This window comes from Terrapene carolina, unplaced genomic scaffold (genome assembly GCF_002925995.2).
Source record: "Terrapene carolina triunguis isolate 2854851 unplaced genomic scaffold, T_m_triunguis-2.0 Scaffold85, whole genome shotgun sequence".
Taxonomy (NCBI): Eukaryota; Metazoa; Chordata; order Testudines; family Emydidae; genus Terrapene; species Terrapene triunguis.
In genome coordinates, this window is record NW_020664436.1 from 1,459,053 (window position 1) to 1,476,882 (window position 17,830).

The 17,830-nt window shown below is 37.8% G+C and overlaps 1 protein-coding gene across 2 annotated transcripts in view; it reads right to left on the bottom strand.

The window, feature by feature from the left end:
* Positions 1–17,830, bottom strand: part of BABAM2 (BRISC and BRCA1 A complex member 2) — a 307,510-nt gene that overhangs the window by 188,957 nt on the left and 100,723 nt on the right. For both annotated transcript variants that reach the window (XM_024198185.1, XM_024198186.1), the window contains exons 5-6: positions 14,209–14,403; positions 5,937–6,011 (exon numbers count right to left, since the gene is read on the bottom strand). In XM_024198185.1, coding sequence (XP_024053953.1) covers positions 5,937–6,011; positions 14,209–14,403 — 270 coding nt within the window. The remainder of the gene's footprint in view (positions 1–5,936; positions 6,012–14,208; positions 14,404–17,830) is intronic.

Sequence of the window (17,830 nt, forward strand, 5' to 3'; positions counted from 1 at the left end):
AAACCTATCATGTTATTTGGGCTTGGCTGGCACAGGCATTCATTTGAGCTCAATCTTGTGTGCATGTGCAGTGAGTTGCAAACTTCTACTCCCAGCCTAGGAACCAAATCCATGATCCTACACTAAAAATCAATAGGAGCAAGAAGGAAATCACTATGATACAGGATGCTCTCTCCCCAATTCTCAGATGTCTGTCTACCTCCATATATATATATACACACACACACACACATTTGCATTTATAATCACTAGAGTCTTTGCCCAATGCTCAGCTAGTGGATTACATATTATGCACCTATGAAAATAATAAATTGAGATGTTTTCATATTTACAGACTATATATTATATGCTCTGTCCAGTTTAAGGAAGATGGAGGCAATTTCCATAGTGCACAGGGCCACAATACTCTTTAATCCAGCCTTGAGCATGCCACCTACTAACAGTCCATGTGGCCCCTGCTGATGCACACTAGAAGTTCCCTAATGTGCTTTGTGTACTGCTGTTAGGAAGGGGTCCTGAACCTTTTTCTGTTGCAACACAGTGTCATAGTGTGGAAAATAGGGCTAGCAAGCAATTTAAAAAATGAATCGCGATTAATTGTGCGATTAATCGCACTGTTAAACAATAATAGAATACCATTTATTTAAATATTTTTGGGTGTTTTCTACATTTTCAAATATATTGATTTCAATTATAACACAGAATACAAAGTGTACAGTGCTCTCTTTATATTTATTTTTGATTACAAGTATTTGGACTGTAAAAAAAAAAACAAAAGAAATAGTATTTTTTCAATTCACCTAATACAAGTACCATAGTAATCTCTTTACCATGAAAGTTGAATTTACAAATGTAGACGTATGTACAAAAAAACCTGCATTTAACAAAAAAAATTTAAAATTTTAGAGCCTGCAAATCCACTCAGTCCTACTTGTTCAGCCAATCGCTCAGACAAACAAGTTTGGTTACAATTTGCAGGAGCTAATGCTGCCCGCTTCTTGTTTACAATGTCACCTGAAAGTGAGAACAGGAGTTGTCATGGCACTGTTGTAGCTGGCGTCACAAGATATTTACATGCCAGATGCACTAAAGATTCATATGTGTCTTCATGCTTCAACCACCATTCCAGGGGACATGCGTCCATTCTGATGACGGGTTCTGCTCAATAACAATCCAAAGCAGTGCGGACTGACGCATGTTTATTTTCATTATCTGAGTCAGATGCCACCAGCACAAGGTTGATTTTCTTTTTTGGTGGTTCGGGTTCTTTAGTTTCCGCATTGGAGTGCTGCTCTTTTAAGACATATGAAAGCATCCTCCACACTTCATCCCTCTCAGATTTTGGAAGGCACTTCAGATTCTTAAACCTTGGGTCGAGTGCTGTAGCTATCTTTAGAAATCTCACATTGGTACCTTCTTTGCGTTTTGTCTAATCTTCAGTGAAAGTGTTCTTAAAATGAACAACATGTGCTGGGTCATCATCCGAGACTGCTGTAACATGAAATATATGGCAGAATGTGGGTAAAACAGAGCAGGGGATATATAATTTTCTCCCAAGGAGTTCAGTCACAAATTTAATTAACTCATTATTTTTTAACGTGTGTCATCAGCATGGAAGCATGTCCTCGGGAACGGTGGCCGAGGCATGAAGGGGCATACAAATGTTTAGCATATCTGGCACATGAATACCTTGCAATGCTGGCTACAAAAATCCCATGCAAACACCTGTTCTCACTGTCTGGTGACACTGTAGATAAGAAGAGGGCAGCATTATCTCCTATAAATATAAACAAACTTAGCGATTGGCTGAATGGGAAGTAGGACTGAGTGGAATTGTAGGCTTTGAAGTTTTACATTGTTTTGTTTTTGAGTGCAGTTATGTAACAAAAAAAATCTACATTTGTAAGTTGCACTTTCATAACAAAGAGATTGCACTACAGTAATTGTATGATGTGAATTGAAAAATACTATTTATTTTATCATTTTTACAGTGCAAATATATATAATCAAAAATAATATACAGTTTGATTTCAATTACAACACAGAATATAATACATAGGAAAATGTAGAAAAACATTCAAATATTTAATAAATTTAAATTGGTATTCTATTGTTTAACATTATGATTAAAACTACGATTAATTTTTTTGAGTTAATCATGTGAGTTAACTGCGATTAATCGACAGCCCTAGTGGAAACATATGAGAAACGCTGTTTTAGAGAATATATGTATAGCATTTTTTTAATGCAAACAACATAGAAAATAGGACTCTGAGTTGATTCTGGAAAGTGTCACAAAGAAGCCAACATTCCACGACTTTTAAACATTATAAATTTAGAGACAAGCTAGTAAAATTCTAAAAACCTAATCCTTCCCTTGTCCATGCTGTGATGAGGATCAACCAGAAGGCTGACAACTATAGCTTCCATTCTAGGAATCCTGTCTGCAAGGATAGAATTCCACGGTATAGGCATGGGGAACAGAAAGGAGCAGCACAAGTCACTAGCTAATACATGCTATTCACTAAGCATGCATGCTTGGACAAACAGAGAGTGGGACATATTTTTAAGTTAGCAAATTGTGTCCTTTTACTTGCAGTATGCAGTCCCTAATTCAGAGCACATGGGAATATCCCATGAAGAGATCCTGTCCTGCTGCTTGCATGGAATGGGAAGATGGTACCTTTAGACTCTTTCACCTTAGCACTCACTTGCAGCATAGAGAAACGTCTTAGCTCTAACACGGCTGAGCAATACAGCAGCTACTTGTCTAGGAATTTTTTCACTTCAAGGTCCCAGAAACAAAGACAAGGTTTTCATCTCGAGGCCAAAAGACCAAAAACATCAAGACACTTGATCACGGCCTTGGATAGACCAAGAGACTACCTACACTTGACCAGAGCTATACCAATCAAGCTCTAGATTTGTTGAGAAATGGATTAACCACTATTCATATTCTCCTCCAAAAAGTTCTGCAAGACCTTGGTAGAATGAGTCACCCTTGAAGCAGTTTTGTAAACAGAGAGAATGAGGGGGAGTAGCAGACACTTAACCAACAGAGGAAGTCTAGAGTATGTGGACACAGTGAACATAAATGAACTCAGAACCCTTTGGAGGTGACTGGGCTCATTCAATTAACAATGCACTTTCTAAAAACTGCCAAAGTAATGATGAATGTGGTACTGAATGTGAAACACATATCGTTCTTGCAAAGCATCAATGATGGGCTCCACACTCCAGGAAAGATGTGGAAAAATTGGAGAAATTCCAAAGGATTAAAGGTCTAGAAAACATGACCTAGGAGAAAAGACTGAAAAAATTGGGTTTGTTTAGTCTGGAGAAGAGAACACTGAGGGGGGACATAACTGTCAAGCACGTAAAAGACTGTTATAAAGAGAAGGGTGATAAATTGTTCTCCTTATCCACTGAGGACAGGACAAGAAGTAATGGGCTTAAATTGCAGCAAGAGAGATTTAGGTTACATACTAGGAAAAAACTTCCTAACTGTAATGGTAGTTAAGAACTGGAAAAAATTACCTAGGGAGGTGGTGGAATCTCCACCATTGGAGGTTTTTAAGAACAGGTTAGACAAACACCTGTCAGGGATGGTCTAGATAATACTTAGTCCTCCCTCAGTGCAGGGGACTGGACTAGAGGCCCTATCAAGGTCCCTTCAAGTCCTACATTTATATTGTTTTTCAAGTGAATAATAAGCATTCCCAACGTTAGAACACACTCCAAATTGTCACACAATAACCTAGCATAGCTTTATCTAATAAATATTTATTCTTAGTACTAGCACCAAAACATCCTTTCTTCCAATATCTCCATAAGCTCCTCATTCATTTCAGGATTGAGTGAAAAACTTCTCTCCTCATTCTAACACCCTCTCTGGGCTTGTTCAACTCTACTTTTATGGATCCTATCTGTCTCTACTCCACTTATTTAATCATTAGTCTTCTCTCAATCTGTATAACATACTATTGAAAGTGTAAGAGCCTTCTTTTCTGCAAATTCTTACATCTGAAATAGCATTCTTCTATTACTCTACTTTATGTGCACTCCACTCTCTTGTTGTTTACACCTGAGATTTGAAAGCAACTGCCTTTAATGTTGCTTATAAGGTCACCAAGAAGTGCAATCCTGCCACACAGTAAATTTACTGAAGCACCACAGAACTATTTACGGAACAGCATTATATATCATATTTCACAGTTCAACTGTAAATTTACTATAGGAAAACTACATTTTTGGGGACCTTCACTACAACCTCTTAATTTCTCTGTCCTCTTCTGCTACTATTTAATTCTAATTACACAAATTGACCTCTATCTACTTGGGAAAAGCCAATTTGGGGAAATTAAGCTCTACTAGTTCACACAGAGAGTTTATTTAGAATTGTCTCAGAGTTTGTAGGTTTTCTCCCTCCTTCTACCTCAAGGAACTGGCCAGCATTTTGTCTCCCCAATCCCATGGATCACTAGAAATCTGCAGAAACCATATCCATCTGTCCAAAGGCCTTCTGTTCTGTCCCCAACCCAAAGTAGAAGTTTCAGATCTGGGTCCCCTCCATTTCTGGAAGTGGAGGGGACCTCTCAGACCAATAATATATAAAACTCTGTAAAGTTCTTTGAATTCTCTCCTGTATAGAAAGTGTCATACATAATGAAGTTGTATTTATCATATACACTTTGGAGAAAAAGGAGAAAAAACAGAAAAGGGGAAAAATATCCTCTTACCAAAATAAAGATAATATTTATGCCAAAACAGTATTTTATTGCTTTAATGAACTGCTTATAAATATTCCTAAATACATATTCACATGATCTTAAATAGATGCCTAACTGAGACAACTGAGTGATACAAGCATGCATGTACCCACAGGGGTGCCGAGGTAAACATATTGCTGTTCTGGAATAGCAAAGTAATTTGTAGACCTAAATTAACTCTACTTCATACTCATTTTTCAAGTTCTTCATTTTGTTTTACTATATGTATTTTTTGCAATAAGGCTAGGTCCAGGGGATCTACTGTATTGTGCCAGACACCATCCCTGCTTGGGTTGTATAACCCAGGGTGCGTAACGAAGAGTTAGTCGACTGTAAATTGAGGATGAAGGTTTAATGAAGCACACACTTGACTCAGGAAAAGTACAGTGCATGTATTTTCTTGAGTTAATCACATAAAAATCTCTCATAAATAGTGCCTGCATTTTCAATGCCTCAAGCCCTTATTTAAATACTCTACTCTACAGAGAAATCTCACTTTTTGCATGTAGTACACATGCACACAGCACACCTCTTGTTGGCACCTAAATCACAAAGAACAGGGATGACGAAAAACAGCTACAGCAAACCGTTACTTATTAGGCAAAAATCACCATCCATTCCATCCTGATAGCTGCGCAGATTTAAAGGTTATATTTGAATTAATTCTTGCATTGCTTTTCTGATGTTGGTGATAATACCACGTTATCATTATATCACAATTGGCTGCAGTTTTATGTGAGTAGGAAGAAGGGATGTAGGGTCAGAATAAGCACAATAATAAAATGGACTTAGTGAATCCTAGGCTCCTGCATAGTCTTTAAAATGGAATCTAATCAATCAGTGTGTTAGTTTTGTTAGTCAATTAATCCAGGCAGATTCTCCCCTCCCTCCCCATCCTGATGGGTAAAACTTTGGGTAAAAACTGATTTTTTTTCATTTGGAAGAAAACTCCTTTCATTGTTACACATTTGCAAGGACAATTTAATCAGGAATACAAAGTAACTCTACTGACACTTTTCCAGCCCACCAACCAAACATTTTGAAAGGTCTGATTTTCAGCTTCTTAGCTAAATTTCTGAAATTCAAAATAAAATTATTACTGGGAACATCTCACTAGTCCAAACTTTCTCACAAAATGAGCACTGTCAATACAGTCACTTATTTTACCTTGAGAAGGTATGTGGGAATATTGCTGAAATCCACTGGTAACTTTAAAAGGAAGCGAGCTGAGAATTCACCAGTCTGAGGAGAAAGGAACAAAAATAATGAGACCTACAGCTGAAGTGATCTCACTCTCCATTATCTACAGCAGACAGGGTCACAGGCTGAACCTATTCAGACTGAAATATTTAGCAAGCCAGTATCTTCTAGCAACTGGGGGAGGTAGAGTTAAGCAACAGCTTTCAATGGTAATTGTTGAAAATGAAAAAAAACATTTATTTACAGCTTTCACAATAAGCAGTATGGCAGTGTATCCCAAGACTCTCAGGGCATTGCTCCCACTGAGTCAATGGTAAAAAGGTCCTTAGAGAGCATAATGGCTGGCACCATATCAGAACCTACATTAGATTAAACCAGGCCCTATGTCTTCTCTTTACTCATGACCGTTGAAGTCATTGCTTCTGCAGCCACAAGTTAACTTGCATCCTAAGTGTTTTAACAAATGGATTACATCTAGTAGCATAAATTATTCCCATGAATGTAAATACCTCATGAAAACTCAAATTACAATAAGGGGTGGAACATAAAGGTCATCAATGACGTGTTGCACAAACTACATCCTGACTGCTAAATAGGTATGTCTTTAAAGGACTCTACTTTAAAAATCATAGGCAAAATAATTACTATTCTGTATTGCATCCAGAATACAATGTAATACACAATCTCTCTATTGTGGTGTCACTTAAACATCCCAATCAGGACAAGGGCCCTACTGTACTGAATACTGTACAAACACAGAGGTAGACAGTCAATACCCTGAAGAGTTTACAATCTAATTTTAGGGCTAGATTTTCTGAAGAGTTTGGAACCCAACAGTTCTCACTTAGGCACCTAAATATATTGCTCAGATTTTCAAAAGTGCTCAGCACTCAGTAGCTCCCACTGGGAATGAGGAGAAAATTTTGCCCCTTTGTTTAGGTGCCATAGTGGAAACTGAGCATGTTTTTTGAAAATCAGGCCCCACTTTTGCAAATCTGGCTATTTGTGTGTTTCAGTACAGCATTTAGATGCATCGGAAATTAGCATGCCTTGCACACATCTCTAATTTTTTTTTTTAAATGGGAAATTCATTATATGTATTTTGATCGTACACTTATTTAATATAGTGACTGCCTGAATGTTACTGGGAAGAACTGGCATAATTACCACTAATAACTAAAGAGACTGCAGCCATGCCAATCTCATCAACACTTTCTGCTACACTGAAAAGAAGGCCCCAAAAATACAGTGAAAGTACTATGGTATCAGATAAAAAGAATAATTTTTCCTTGCAACAGAATAATCACATATAAGACGAAATGTCCTTTTTCACAACTGAAGAGACTTGTTGAGAGAAAAAAGGGATGTAACAAGGTTACTCTTTCAATAGATGTCTACTGTATACATCTCTATTTCCAGGGATTTAAAATATGCCTTAAAAATCCTTTGGGCATTTACCGTCCAACTGTACAAGATCTTTCTCTGACAAAACTCTATTAGAACATTTTAAAGTTATACTAGTGGGGGAAAATAGAAAAACATGGATAGAGTCTTCCTCTTGCCCCATCATTCAGGTATGTGCTTGCTTGTTAAATAACATTTTTCATGCCATTAATTTCCAAAGTGGGATAGTGTCTCTGAATGGGAAAAAAAAATAAAATAGACTAGTAGATGTTTTATTTTATAAAGAGCGCTACAGAACCTGTATGGCAATGTAAATTACTTCTTTTAAATAGACATTTATGCAAACTAGGTGTTATTGTAGTCTAGAAACCAAATTTTAGCTTTTCACCATTTTAGACCACAAATTAGTCTGGCCATAATTCATCCATATTGAAAATTTCACTCTGTCAACTAATAATAATTAGAAATGAGCAAAGGAAGTTTTGTTCAAATCAGAATCCACACTGGACTATGATATGGGTTCCAGGACAAACTAGAAGTACCAGAGCTATAATTTGAGTTTGGAGGATGCCATAAATCTCATGAGCTGTTTGATAAACTGCAAAATGGGGTTCTCTCACTGAGGAGGGATTCCTATTTCCTCTCATTAGGACAGTCCACCTCAGCACACATCTGGGTAGCAGCCCTTTTCTGTTGACAGAAAATGACCGTCCTTGCTTCTCAGCAATGAAATTATCCTACTTGTAAAGGGCTCAATTTTACTCCCATTGGCTTCAGTGGTGCAGGATTTGTCCAAAGGTAAACAAATGTACTGAGAACTTTGAGACTGATTTCTGTAAATAAAGCCTTTGTTTGTGAGTAACTTGAATGTGCCAAATGAGTTGTACATAATCAGGAAGGGGAAGAGATTCTTTCATTCTCAACATCTTCTGATTTGTTCTACTCTTAGCAAACTTGGAGAGATCTTAAGATGTGAGAGCTTGAGCTGAAAATAGTGTAGATGGTTCAGAAGTAGCATTTAAATCAGTGAGGAAGAAAGAACTGGTAAGAGGGTTTTCCATAGTTTCTCTTCGGGATTATGTAAATTGTAAAACCTAGAGGGTTGCTCTGCAACTGTTGTCTACTGAGAAGTTGCCAAACTCTTCCTAACATATTGCTGTTTTTTATGCGTCAAGTGTATGCAAAGGAAATGGGAAGGATTTCCTTTCTGTTTCATATGCTTCCTTAAAATGAGGCCTTATCCACCTGGCTATGAGAAGACTAAGCTCATTCTTCTAGAAGGAAATAAACATTGGTCTGATTTCCTAAAGATTTTAACCCCGCTGAGACAAAGTAAGGATATTTCATGCATTATGTCAAAAAAGTGATGAAGTTTGTTTTTTTTTTGTATAACCCATGCAAAAAAAACCCCAAAAAACCTTTAATTAATCTAACATTAAGCACACAAAAATCAGGATATACCAAGGAAAGGCAGGTGAATGCTTGTTCAATTTTAACTCTGCCTTATTTTTGCATATGCATTACAGAGGTATCTAATTACTCAATCATATACTTTTTCTATAACCAACTAGGGCAAATTTAAGATGGAGTGAATGTTCGGTGATAATTCAGCATTTTCTGACATTTATGTTCCACTTTCATGTTGCACTACCAGAGTTCTTTGCATACGATTTCCATAGGGTTTGAAAAATTTTAAGTTGACAGAAACAGAAAAAAGAAAGGAAGAAGAAAAAAAATAAAGATGTGAAACTACTGAATGCAAGTACAATATATATGGTGTGTAAATGAGAATATGCATGTATATGTAGGGGCTAGGTATACATTATGTACTCAATGAAAGGGTGTATGGTGTTTGTCTTTGTAGGTAGGTGCAGATAAAGCCATGTACACAACTACAAGCAATCTTAACACCATGTAGGGAGGGATATCCATACATGCAATCTCTCTCTCTCTCTCTCTCTCTCTCTCTCTCTCTCTCTCTCACAGAGTGTGGGGTGAACTGAGGATCTCTCTATAGAACATATTAAAGTATGCACTTGGTAAAATTTCTATCGAAATAATTCCATAGGGCATTTTTATAATTCAACTTCAAACAGTTTCCCTCCAAACTTAGCATAGCAGGCACTTCTTATTGAGAAATACTTTTCACATCCCAAGTCTCCTAGCGACCTTCTTTGCCACACTCAAAGGACTCCTTAAAACTACCGGTAATTTCTTCCAAAAGGCCTTTCCACAATAAATGTCTAAGGGCCTGACAAGTTAAGCCCACCTGCTTGTGCTGGGATTTGTGCATAGTTAACAACACTGTAAGAGTGTTTTTCAAGACTCATCTGTGTTCTATGTTTTTCTGATCTGTATGACCCACATTATGTTTGAAATATACAAGGTTTCTATCTACACTGCAAGCTACTTGGGGTAAGGTCTTCATTTTCCTACATGTTCTCTTTAGCAGCAAATACATTTTAAAATTCAGATATCTTTATCTGAGTTATAACAAATGTGTCCATAATTTATTTAATGTTTAACAAATTTAATGTTTCCACCCTCACATAACTCTTAAAATGCTCAAGGGATTTGCTTCAAAATGTATTTAAACACATTTTTTTAACTGAGACAAAAAAAAAAGTTAGAACGTAAGAACAGCCATACTGGGTCAGTCATCTAGCCCAATATCCTGTCTTCCGACAGTGGCCAATACCAGGTGCCCCAGAGGGAATGAACAGAACAGATAATCACCAAAGTGATCCATCCCCCGTCACCCATTCCCAGCTTCTGGGAAACAGAGGCTAGGACACCATCCCTGTCCATTCTGGCTAATAGCCATTGATGGACAATGAACTTATCTAGGTCTTTTTTGATAAGAGCCTTTGGTGAGGATCCTTGTCAAAGGCTTTCTGAAAATCTAAGTACACTATATTCACTGGATCCCCCTTGTCCACATGCTTGTTGACCCCCTCAAATAATTCCAGTAGATTGGTGAGGCATGATTTCCCTTTACAAAAACCATGTTGACTCTTCCCCAAAAAATTATGTTCATCTATGTGTCTGACAATTTTGTTATTTACTATAGTTTCAACAAGTTTGCCTGGTACTGAAGTCAAGCTTACCAGCCTGTAATTGCTGGGATCACCTCTGGAACCCTTTTTAAAAAGGAGGGAATCTCCCTCACATCCTCAGCTGTGAAGACCGATGCAAAGAATTCATTTAGTTTCTCCGCAATGGTTTTATCGTCCTTGAGTGTTCCTTTAGCATCTTGATCATCCAGTTGCCCCACTGGTTGTTTAGCAGGCTTCCTGCTTCTGATGTACTTAAAAAAAAAATGGTGTTACTTTTTGAGTCTTTGGCTAGCTGTCCTTCAAATTCTTTTTTGGCCTTCCTACTTATATTTTTACATTTCATTTGCCAGAGTTTATGCTCCTTTCTATTTTCCTCAATAGGATACAACTTCCACTTTTTAAAGGATGCCTTTTTGCCTCTCACTGCTTCTTTTACTTTGTTCTTTTGCCACGGTGGCACTTTTTGGTTCTCTTACTATGTTTTTTAATTTGGGGTATACATTTAAGTTGAGCCTCTACTATGGTGTCTTTAAAAAGTTTCCATGCAGCTTGCAGGGATTCACTTTTGTACCTTTTAATTTCTGTTTAACTAACCTTCTCATTTTTGTGTAGTTCCCCTTTCTGGAATTAAATGCTAGAGTGTTGGACTGCTGTGGTGTTTTCCCTGCCACAAGGATGTTAAATTTAATTGTATTATGGTCACTATTACCAAGTGCTCCAGCTAGCTGCACCTCTTGGACCAGATCCTGTGCTCCACTTAGGACTAAATCAAGAATTGCCTCTTGTGACGTTGCAGTCTATATGATTTTATAAAAATATGCTAATGAGTGAATATAATGTAACTGGAATATGCTTCATGCAAAAGGTCTCTTGTAAGGTATCATTACAAAGCTTATAAATCTACTGAGTGTGATCATCCTATTTGTATAAATGTACCACTCTTGTATCTGAAACTAGAAATATGAAATATAACTCTGAGGGCCTATTGCAATTATGCAAAGTGTGGTCCATTAATGGTGGTTTGGAATCTTGATGACTCCCATTAACCAGGACAACTGACTGCAGATGGCTGTGTTTTACCTGTAAGCCTTCCTGTATACATGTGTGCTAGCAAGTGGGCAATGAAGTCTTGCAATAACATGTGATCATGTCACCTGAACTGGAATCCATCTTTAACCTGGTGTCTTTCCATTGAGAAGGAGGGGGTGGGAACCCAGAGAGGGACAAAGGATTCCTGCCTAATGCAAAAGATATATAAAGGGATGGAACAGAACAAAGCGGGAGGAGCCATCATGAAGAATCCCCTAGCTACCACCTGAGCTGGAACAAGAGCTGTACCAGGGGAAAGAGTTGTGCCCAGGCCTGGAAGGTGTCCTGTCTGAGGAAAGAAACTTACTGAAGCATCTCTGAGGATGAGATTATGTGTATTCAGTTTGATTAGACATAGATTTGTGCATTTTATTTTATTTTGCTTGGTGACTTACTTTGTTCTGTCTGTTACTACTTGGAACCACTTAAATCCTACTTTCTGTATTTAATAAAATCACTTTTTACTTACTAACTCAGAGTATACCTGGGGAGGCAAACAGCTGTGCATATCTCTCTATCAGTGTTATAGAGGGCGAACAATTTATGAGTTTACCCTGTATAAGCTTTATTCAGGGTAAAACGGATTTATTTGGGTTTAGACCCCATTGGGAGTTGGGCATCTGAGTGTTAAAGACAGGAACACTTCTGTTAGCTGCTTTCAGGTAAACCTGCAGCTTTGGGGAAAGTAATTCAAACCCTGGGTCTTTGCTGGAGCAGACGGGAGTGTCTGGATCAGCAAGACAGGGTGCTGGGGCCCCGAGCTGGCAGGGAAAGCAGGGGCAGAAGTAGTCTTGGCACATTGGGTGGCAGCTCCCAAGGGGGGTTCTGTGATCTAACCCGTCACACCTCTCCTCTTGTGGGTTCCAGGACTAGCTGCTCAAGAAGCAGTCATTTAAGGTGTCAAGAAACTTTATCTCTGCATCCCATCCTGAGGTGACATGTACCCAGCCAATATAGTTGAAACCCCTCATTATTATTGAGGTTTTTTATTGTTAGAGCCTCTCTAATCTCCCTGAGCATTTCACAGTCACTATCACCATCCCAGGTGGTTGGTAATATAGCCCGACTGCTATATTCTTATTACTAGAGCATGGAATTACTAGCCATAGAGAGTCTATGGTACAGTTTGGTTCATTTAAGATTTTTACTTCATTTGATTCTACGCTTTCTTTCACATATAGTGCCACACCCCCACCAGCACGACCTGTTCTGTCCTTCTGATATATTTTGTACCCTGGTATTACTGAGTTCCATTGATTAACCTCATTCCACCAAGTATCTGTGATGCCTATTATATCAATAGCCTTATTTAATACGAGACACTCTAGTTCACCCATCTTATTATTTAGACTTCTAGCATTGATATATAAGCACTTTAAAAACTTGTCATTTTTTAGCTGTCTGCCATTACACGATGTAATTGAATAGGACTTTTTTTCATTTGACTGTTCCTCATCAGATCCTACCTGCATTTTATCATCTTCCCTCCTCTCCTCCTTACTAGGACATAGAGAATCTCCATTAATAGATCCTCCACTAAGAGAGTTTCAACTCAAAAGACAAATCCTTCAAAAACCATCAGCCACTGAAATCAGAGGGAAGACTCTCATTGACTTCAATGGGTGTTGGACTCAGCCCAAAACTTAGAAATACTAGAAAAAAAGGGGTTCATAATAGGAAGCTTTTCACAATCTAAACTACAGCTTTTGGTACTACCAAAACCTATTTTAAAGGTTGAATGCACGTCTGCAAACTAAAAATATTAAGAAGTCTTTTCACATTTCAACACAAAATATTTAGGCAGTGTTTGTAGGTACAGGGAGCTAATTTTCTAGAGCATGCTTTCCAAACAACAATTGTGAAAGGATTTCCCTACATTTAATTTCAGCATTTTTTTCCCCCTGAATAAGGGGTTTGACCAGATACAGTACTGAGACTTACAAAAGCACAGTGGAGCTCTGAGAACACGTAAATGTTAAGAGGGTGGTCAGACAACATGTAAGAAAAGGGGTTAAGGGGTTGACAGTGCCCTATAACTATAATATAATCAAATACCCCTGTGCTATCTACAACCATCAGATAGTGCAGTTCAGATAATTAAACTAAAAACCAGGCCCTGGAATTAGAAAACTTCAATGAGATTCAGGCTACGTCTACACTAGGGCTGGTACAGCTATAGTGGCAAAGTACTGCTAGAGGGGCCAGAGCTATACTGACAAAATTGCACTGTTGCCAGTGTAACTGTGTCTATGGTAGGGGCTTTTGATGGCCCAGCTATGTCACTAAAATCACATTCCATCATACCTTAACTGAAATAACTATGTCAGCAAAAGCCTTCTAGTGCAGACATAGCCTCAATGGGACAGAACACGTGATTCTCACAAAAAAATTTACCAGTTCATCTGTAAACCAGATGCACTGCCATCAGCTCTGAAGACTGCTGCTCACCTGGAAATCAGATTCAAGTGAGGCAATGGAATAGAAGCAGTGAACAAAAGAGGGAGTGGAGAGTGCAGAGGTGAGCTGGGGACAAACAGGGTTTTTTTCACCACTGTAAACCCATAGTATGTGTGCCCACATCACACAAATAGCTCTATTTTACAAGGTAATGGCTAGAATTACTATAGTGAAAGGAACTCTAAAAGGATTAATTTATTGTGCTCTTATCAGAAGTGTTCTCAATAGCTTACCCAGTTGTTTTTTTTGCCAGCATAAATTTCCATGTTTTCTCCATACTGGGGTTCTTCAAGTAAAGTCTGGTATTCAAACATGAGGCGAGAGCTCTCCCGTAATCGGCTGCATTGGAATTGGTGATACTGCTGGACGAGCTCTTTCACAACAAGCAGGAGACATTCAGGATTTGAGGGATTCCAGGAGGCTAAATTCTGTTGAATAAGGGAGAACAAAAGCACAGACTAGTTTACAGCAGTAGAAAGAGATGAGCATTCTTGCCTACATACTAATTAGTACTTATAAAGTCCTCATCAACATAGTGTCTTGTTACATCTGAGGACCTGAGACCTTTCCATTCACAAAACAAAAAATGATCTGAACAGTTCATGAGAATTGGTTCAGACAAATGCAGCCCTGTATTGAATCTGAATCAAAAAGTACTAAGTCAAGTTAGTGCCAGTGAATATGCCAAACTGATAATAGCCTTGAAAATCATATTCCTCTGCTTATCCACAGAACAGGTACTGCATGGGCTGGAGCAGAACAAGCTTCTACCCAGTTGCCTCAACCAAATGCCTATGGGCCTGTTGTCACTGCAGAGTTAATTAGAGTTATAAACTGAGTGTTGCCCTTGACTCAAGTCCCATCCGCACACAGAACCCCTTAACTTCAGTGTGTTGCTGTTTTTAAACTTGAGTTGGCTGGCCTGTCAGGGGGCATAGACTACAGCTCAAGTTAACACAAAACGTCAGCTGCTGACATGACCACTCTGTGATAACTAATCCAATCACTCTGTGCAGCTCAAGTACTATTTCAGAGCTGTTCTCACTCAACTTCGGCTAAGGCTATGTCCTCAGAGCAAAAAACGTGTGTGGGGTGGAGGGGTTCCCCAGCAGGATAGCTAATGTACATTAAGTATCCCGCTGAAAAATCCTAGTGCAGTTTTTATCACAAAGTAACTAGGAGAGGTCAACACTATACACTCAGCTGCGGATGACTTCACTTAATTTACCTTGTGTCTACTAAGGACTTGTGTCTACTAAGTTTTTACAATGGGATAGCTAATACATGTTAGATTTAATTTAACTGTATTCATTGTATCATTAATTATGTTATGGTGCCTAGAGCCTGGAACAGGTGTCTACTTTTAAAGCTAACTAATAAAATAATAAATAATATCAGTCCTCTCTCTGCCCCTTCAATTTAGGCATCTCTACTCAAACCATCTAAAGAACCTACAATTACTTTTGACATGGAAATATTAACTACTTATAATGGATATTTAAATTGTATACAATCTGCATGTGTGAATAAAAACACATTGACATTTCTGAACATTCTAAAGCAGAACAATTTTTTTTTTAATATGTAACATTTCAAAAGATAGAAAAGGTTTTGTTTTCTAAAAAAAATTAAGAGCAAGTGACTGTTTTGTATTAATATATGCCAAAATTTATTTTTTTAACCCAGATTTTCATAAAATGAATTAAATCGGAATAAAAAATATGGAGAGGCTAAACAAGGGAAAGGATCCAGAGTTCTGACTTGTAAAATAAAAAACAGCTGTGTCAAATATCTATTCTGTCATTCTGGGAATGGAGATAGGACACTTGTATAGCTATCCAGGCATGAGATCACAGTCCTATATGAACACTATTTCAAGCAAAATGTACTAACGATACATATCTTGCAGAAGGATGTGACCATTTGTTTCGGGTTATTAAAAATGGAACTTATCATATTTCTTGTAAATGAAAATTGTAAGCTTATAGTACACATCCTCAGACTACTTTTATAGGAATTGAATGTATCAGTGTTTATGTCAACTTCACTTTTCTTTTTCTCTCTGCAAGTATGTTTCTCTTTGGGCCACTTCATCATTTATCCGGGAATAGATTTAAATATTAAATTATTAAAAAGATATTCCCCAGTTTTGAATGTTATGATCCAAAGTAAAACACAACTACAATCTGTCAGCGGGAGAGATATTGTGTATGTGTAAAACATCAAGATCCTTTCTTTGCAAAACTGTCATGAAGTTTACCAACATAGGCATAAAATCAATGTTATCAACTCTTATGATTTTATTTCAAGTTTCATGATATTTGGCATTTTCTTCAAGCCCCAAATCCTGGAGGATTTCTGTGAGAATCTCAGCTTTTACTACAACTTTTCTAGAAATCATGGCTGGGAGAACATATGAACATATGAAAATATGAATCATGCATACCCTAACAGCTCAAAATCCACAAGGCAATCAAAAGAATGCATTTTTAAAAAAAAAAATCTCATTACTTTTAAGCCACTATCTTGACGGTTTGGGGCCTGACTCATGATTTTTGAATGCCTGGGGTTGGCAATGCTGCAATATCTACTCACCACTCATTATCAGAAAAATAAAAATAAAATCATGACGATGTATCAATCACCCATTTAAAAATAGAGTGGGTGAACTGAATTTTGGAAGGCTGGTCTCATGCTTCAAAAATATAGACCCCATTCTTGCCTGAACAGACACAAGTCACGTGAACAGAGTGCTTAAGGGAATAGTTACATCCAAAGTGTGTATATGAAACAGGCCAGGGACTGATAGATTTGTAATACCTCTCGTCTGAAAAAGATGCCCTGACTTCAGAACTATGACTATGCTAAAGAGCCAGATGACCTACGATATCTCTATTTTTATCTCTCTCTCTTACACACACACACACACACACACACACACACGGCAATTGCCTAGAAAACTGTTACAGCTGAGTGCTGACTTGTGATCCTGGGATGAAGAATGGTCCAGTGGCTAGTTGCTAGCCTGTGACTCCAAAGACAGAGATACAATTTCCTGCTTTGCCACGAACTTCCTGTGTGACCTTGGGAAAACCACTTTGGATACTGAGACACAGACTCACTATCTGTAAAATGGGGATAATAGTACTGCCCTATCTCACAGACTGTTGTGAAGATAAATACATTCAAGTTTGTGAGGTGCACAGATTCTATATTCATGAGAGCCATATAAGTACTTAAGATAGATACCACAGAAGTGATTATGAAAACCCTCAGAACTGACAATCATTTCTTATCAACCTGAGTTCATTTAAGTTTAGTCGATTTAATAAAATAGTCTACAAAATACTATTCAGTACACAGTGTCTTCTAGGAAACAGAGCTTGCATCATACAGTCTGAAACCAAGCAAACATACTAATAACCTCAGACTTCCTGTTCCCAGCACCTAGTCAAACAGAGCATTTCCAGAAAGCTGAAGAATGTAATATGCTCATATGTACTGACAGCAGCCAGAGAAATAGGAATAACCTTTCCACCAAATTCTATTGTGTTACATCAACGACAACATGTTGTCAAAGGAAATGACCGATGATATTTTAATAACTGGCCTAATTGTAACTGAGCATTTTTTTAAAAAATAACATTGTACCAGAAAACAAGAAGGCAGCAAGAGGAAGCTCATTGTCATCTATTCTGTATAGAACTACAGAATGCCAATTGCCCTTGTCAACAAGGAATTCAACAATATCACATCAGAACAAAGTTTTTATACTATCTTGCCACCCATGGCATATCAATTACAGGAATTCAAAAGAAATTATGTCGTTGCAGGGCTTCTAGGTTAATATGTCTT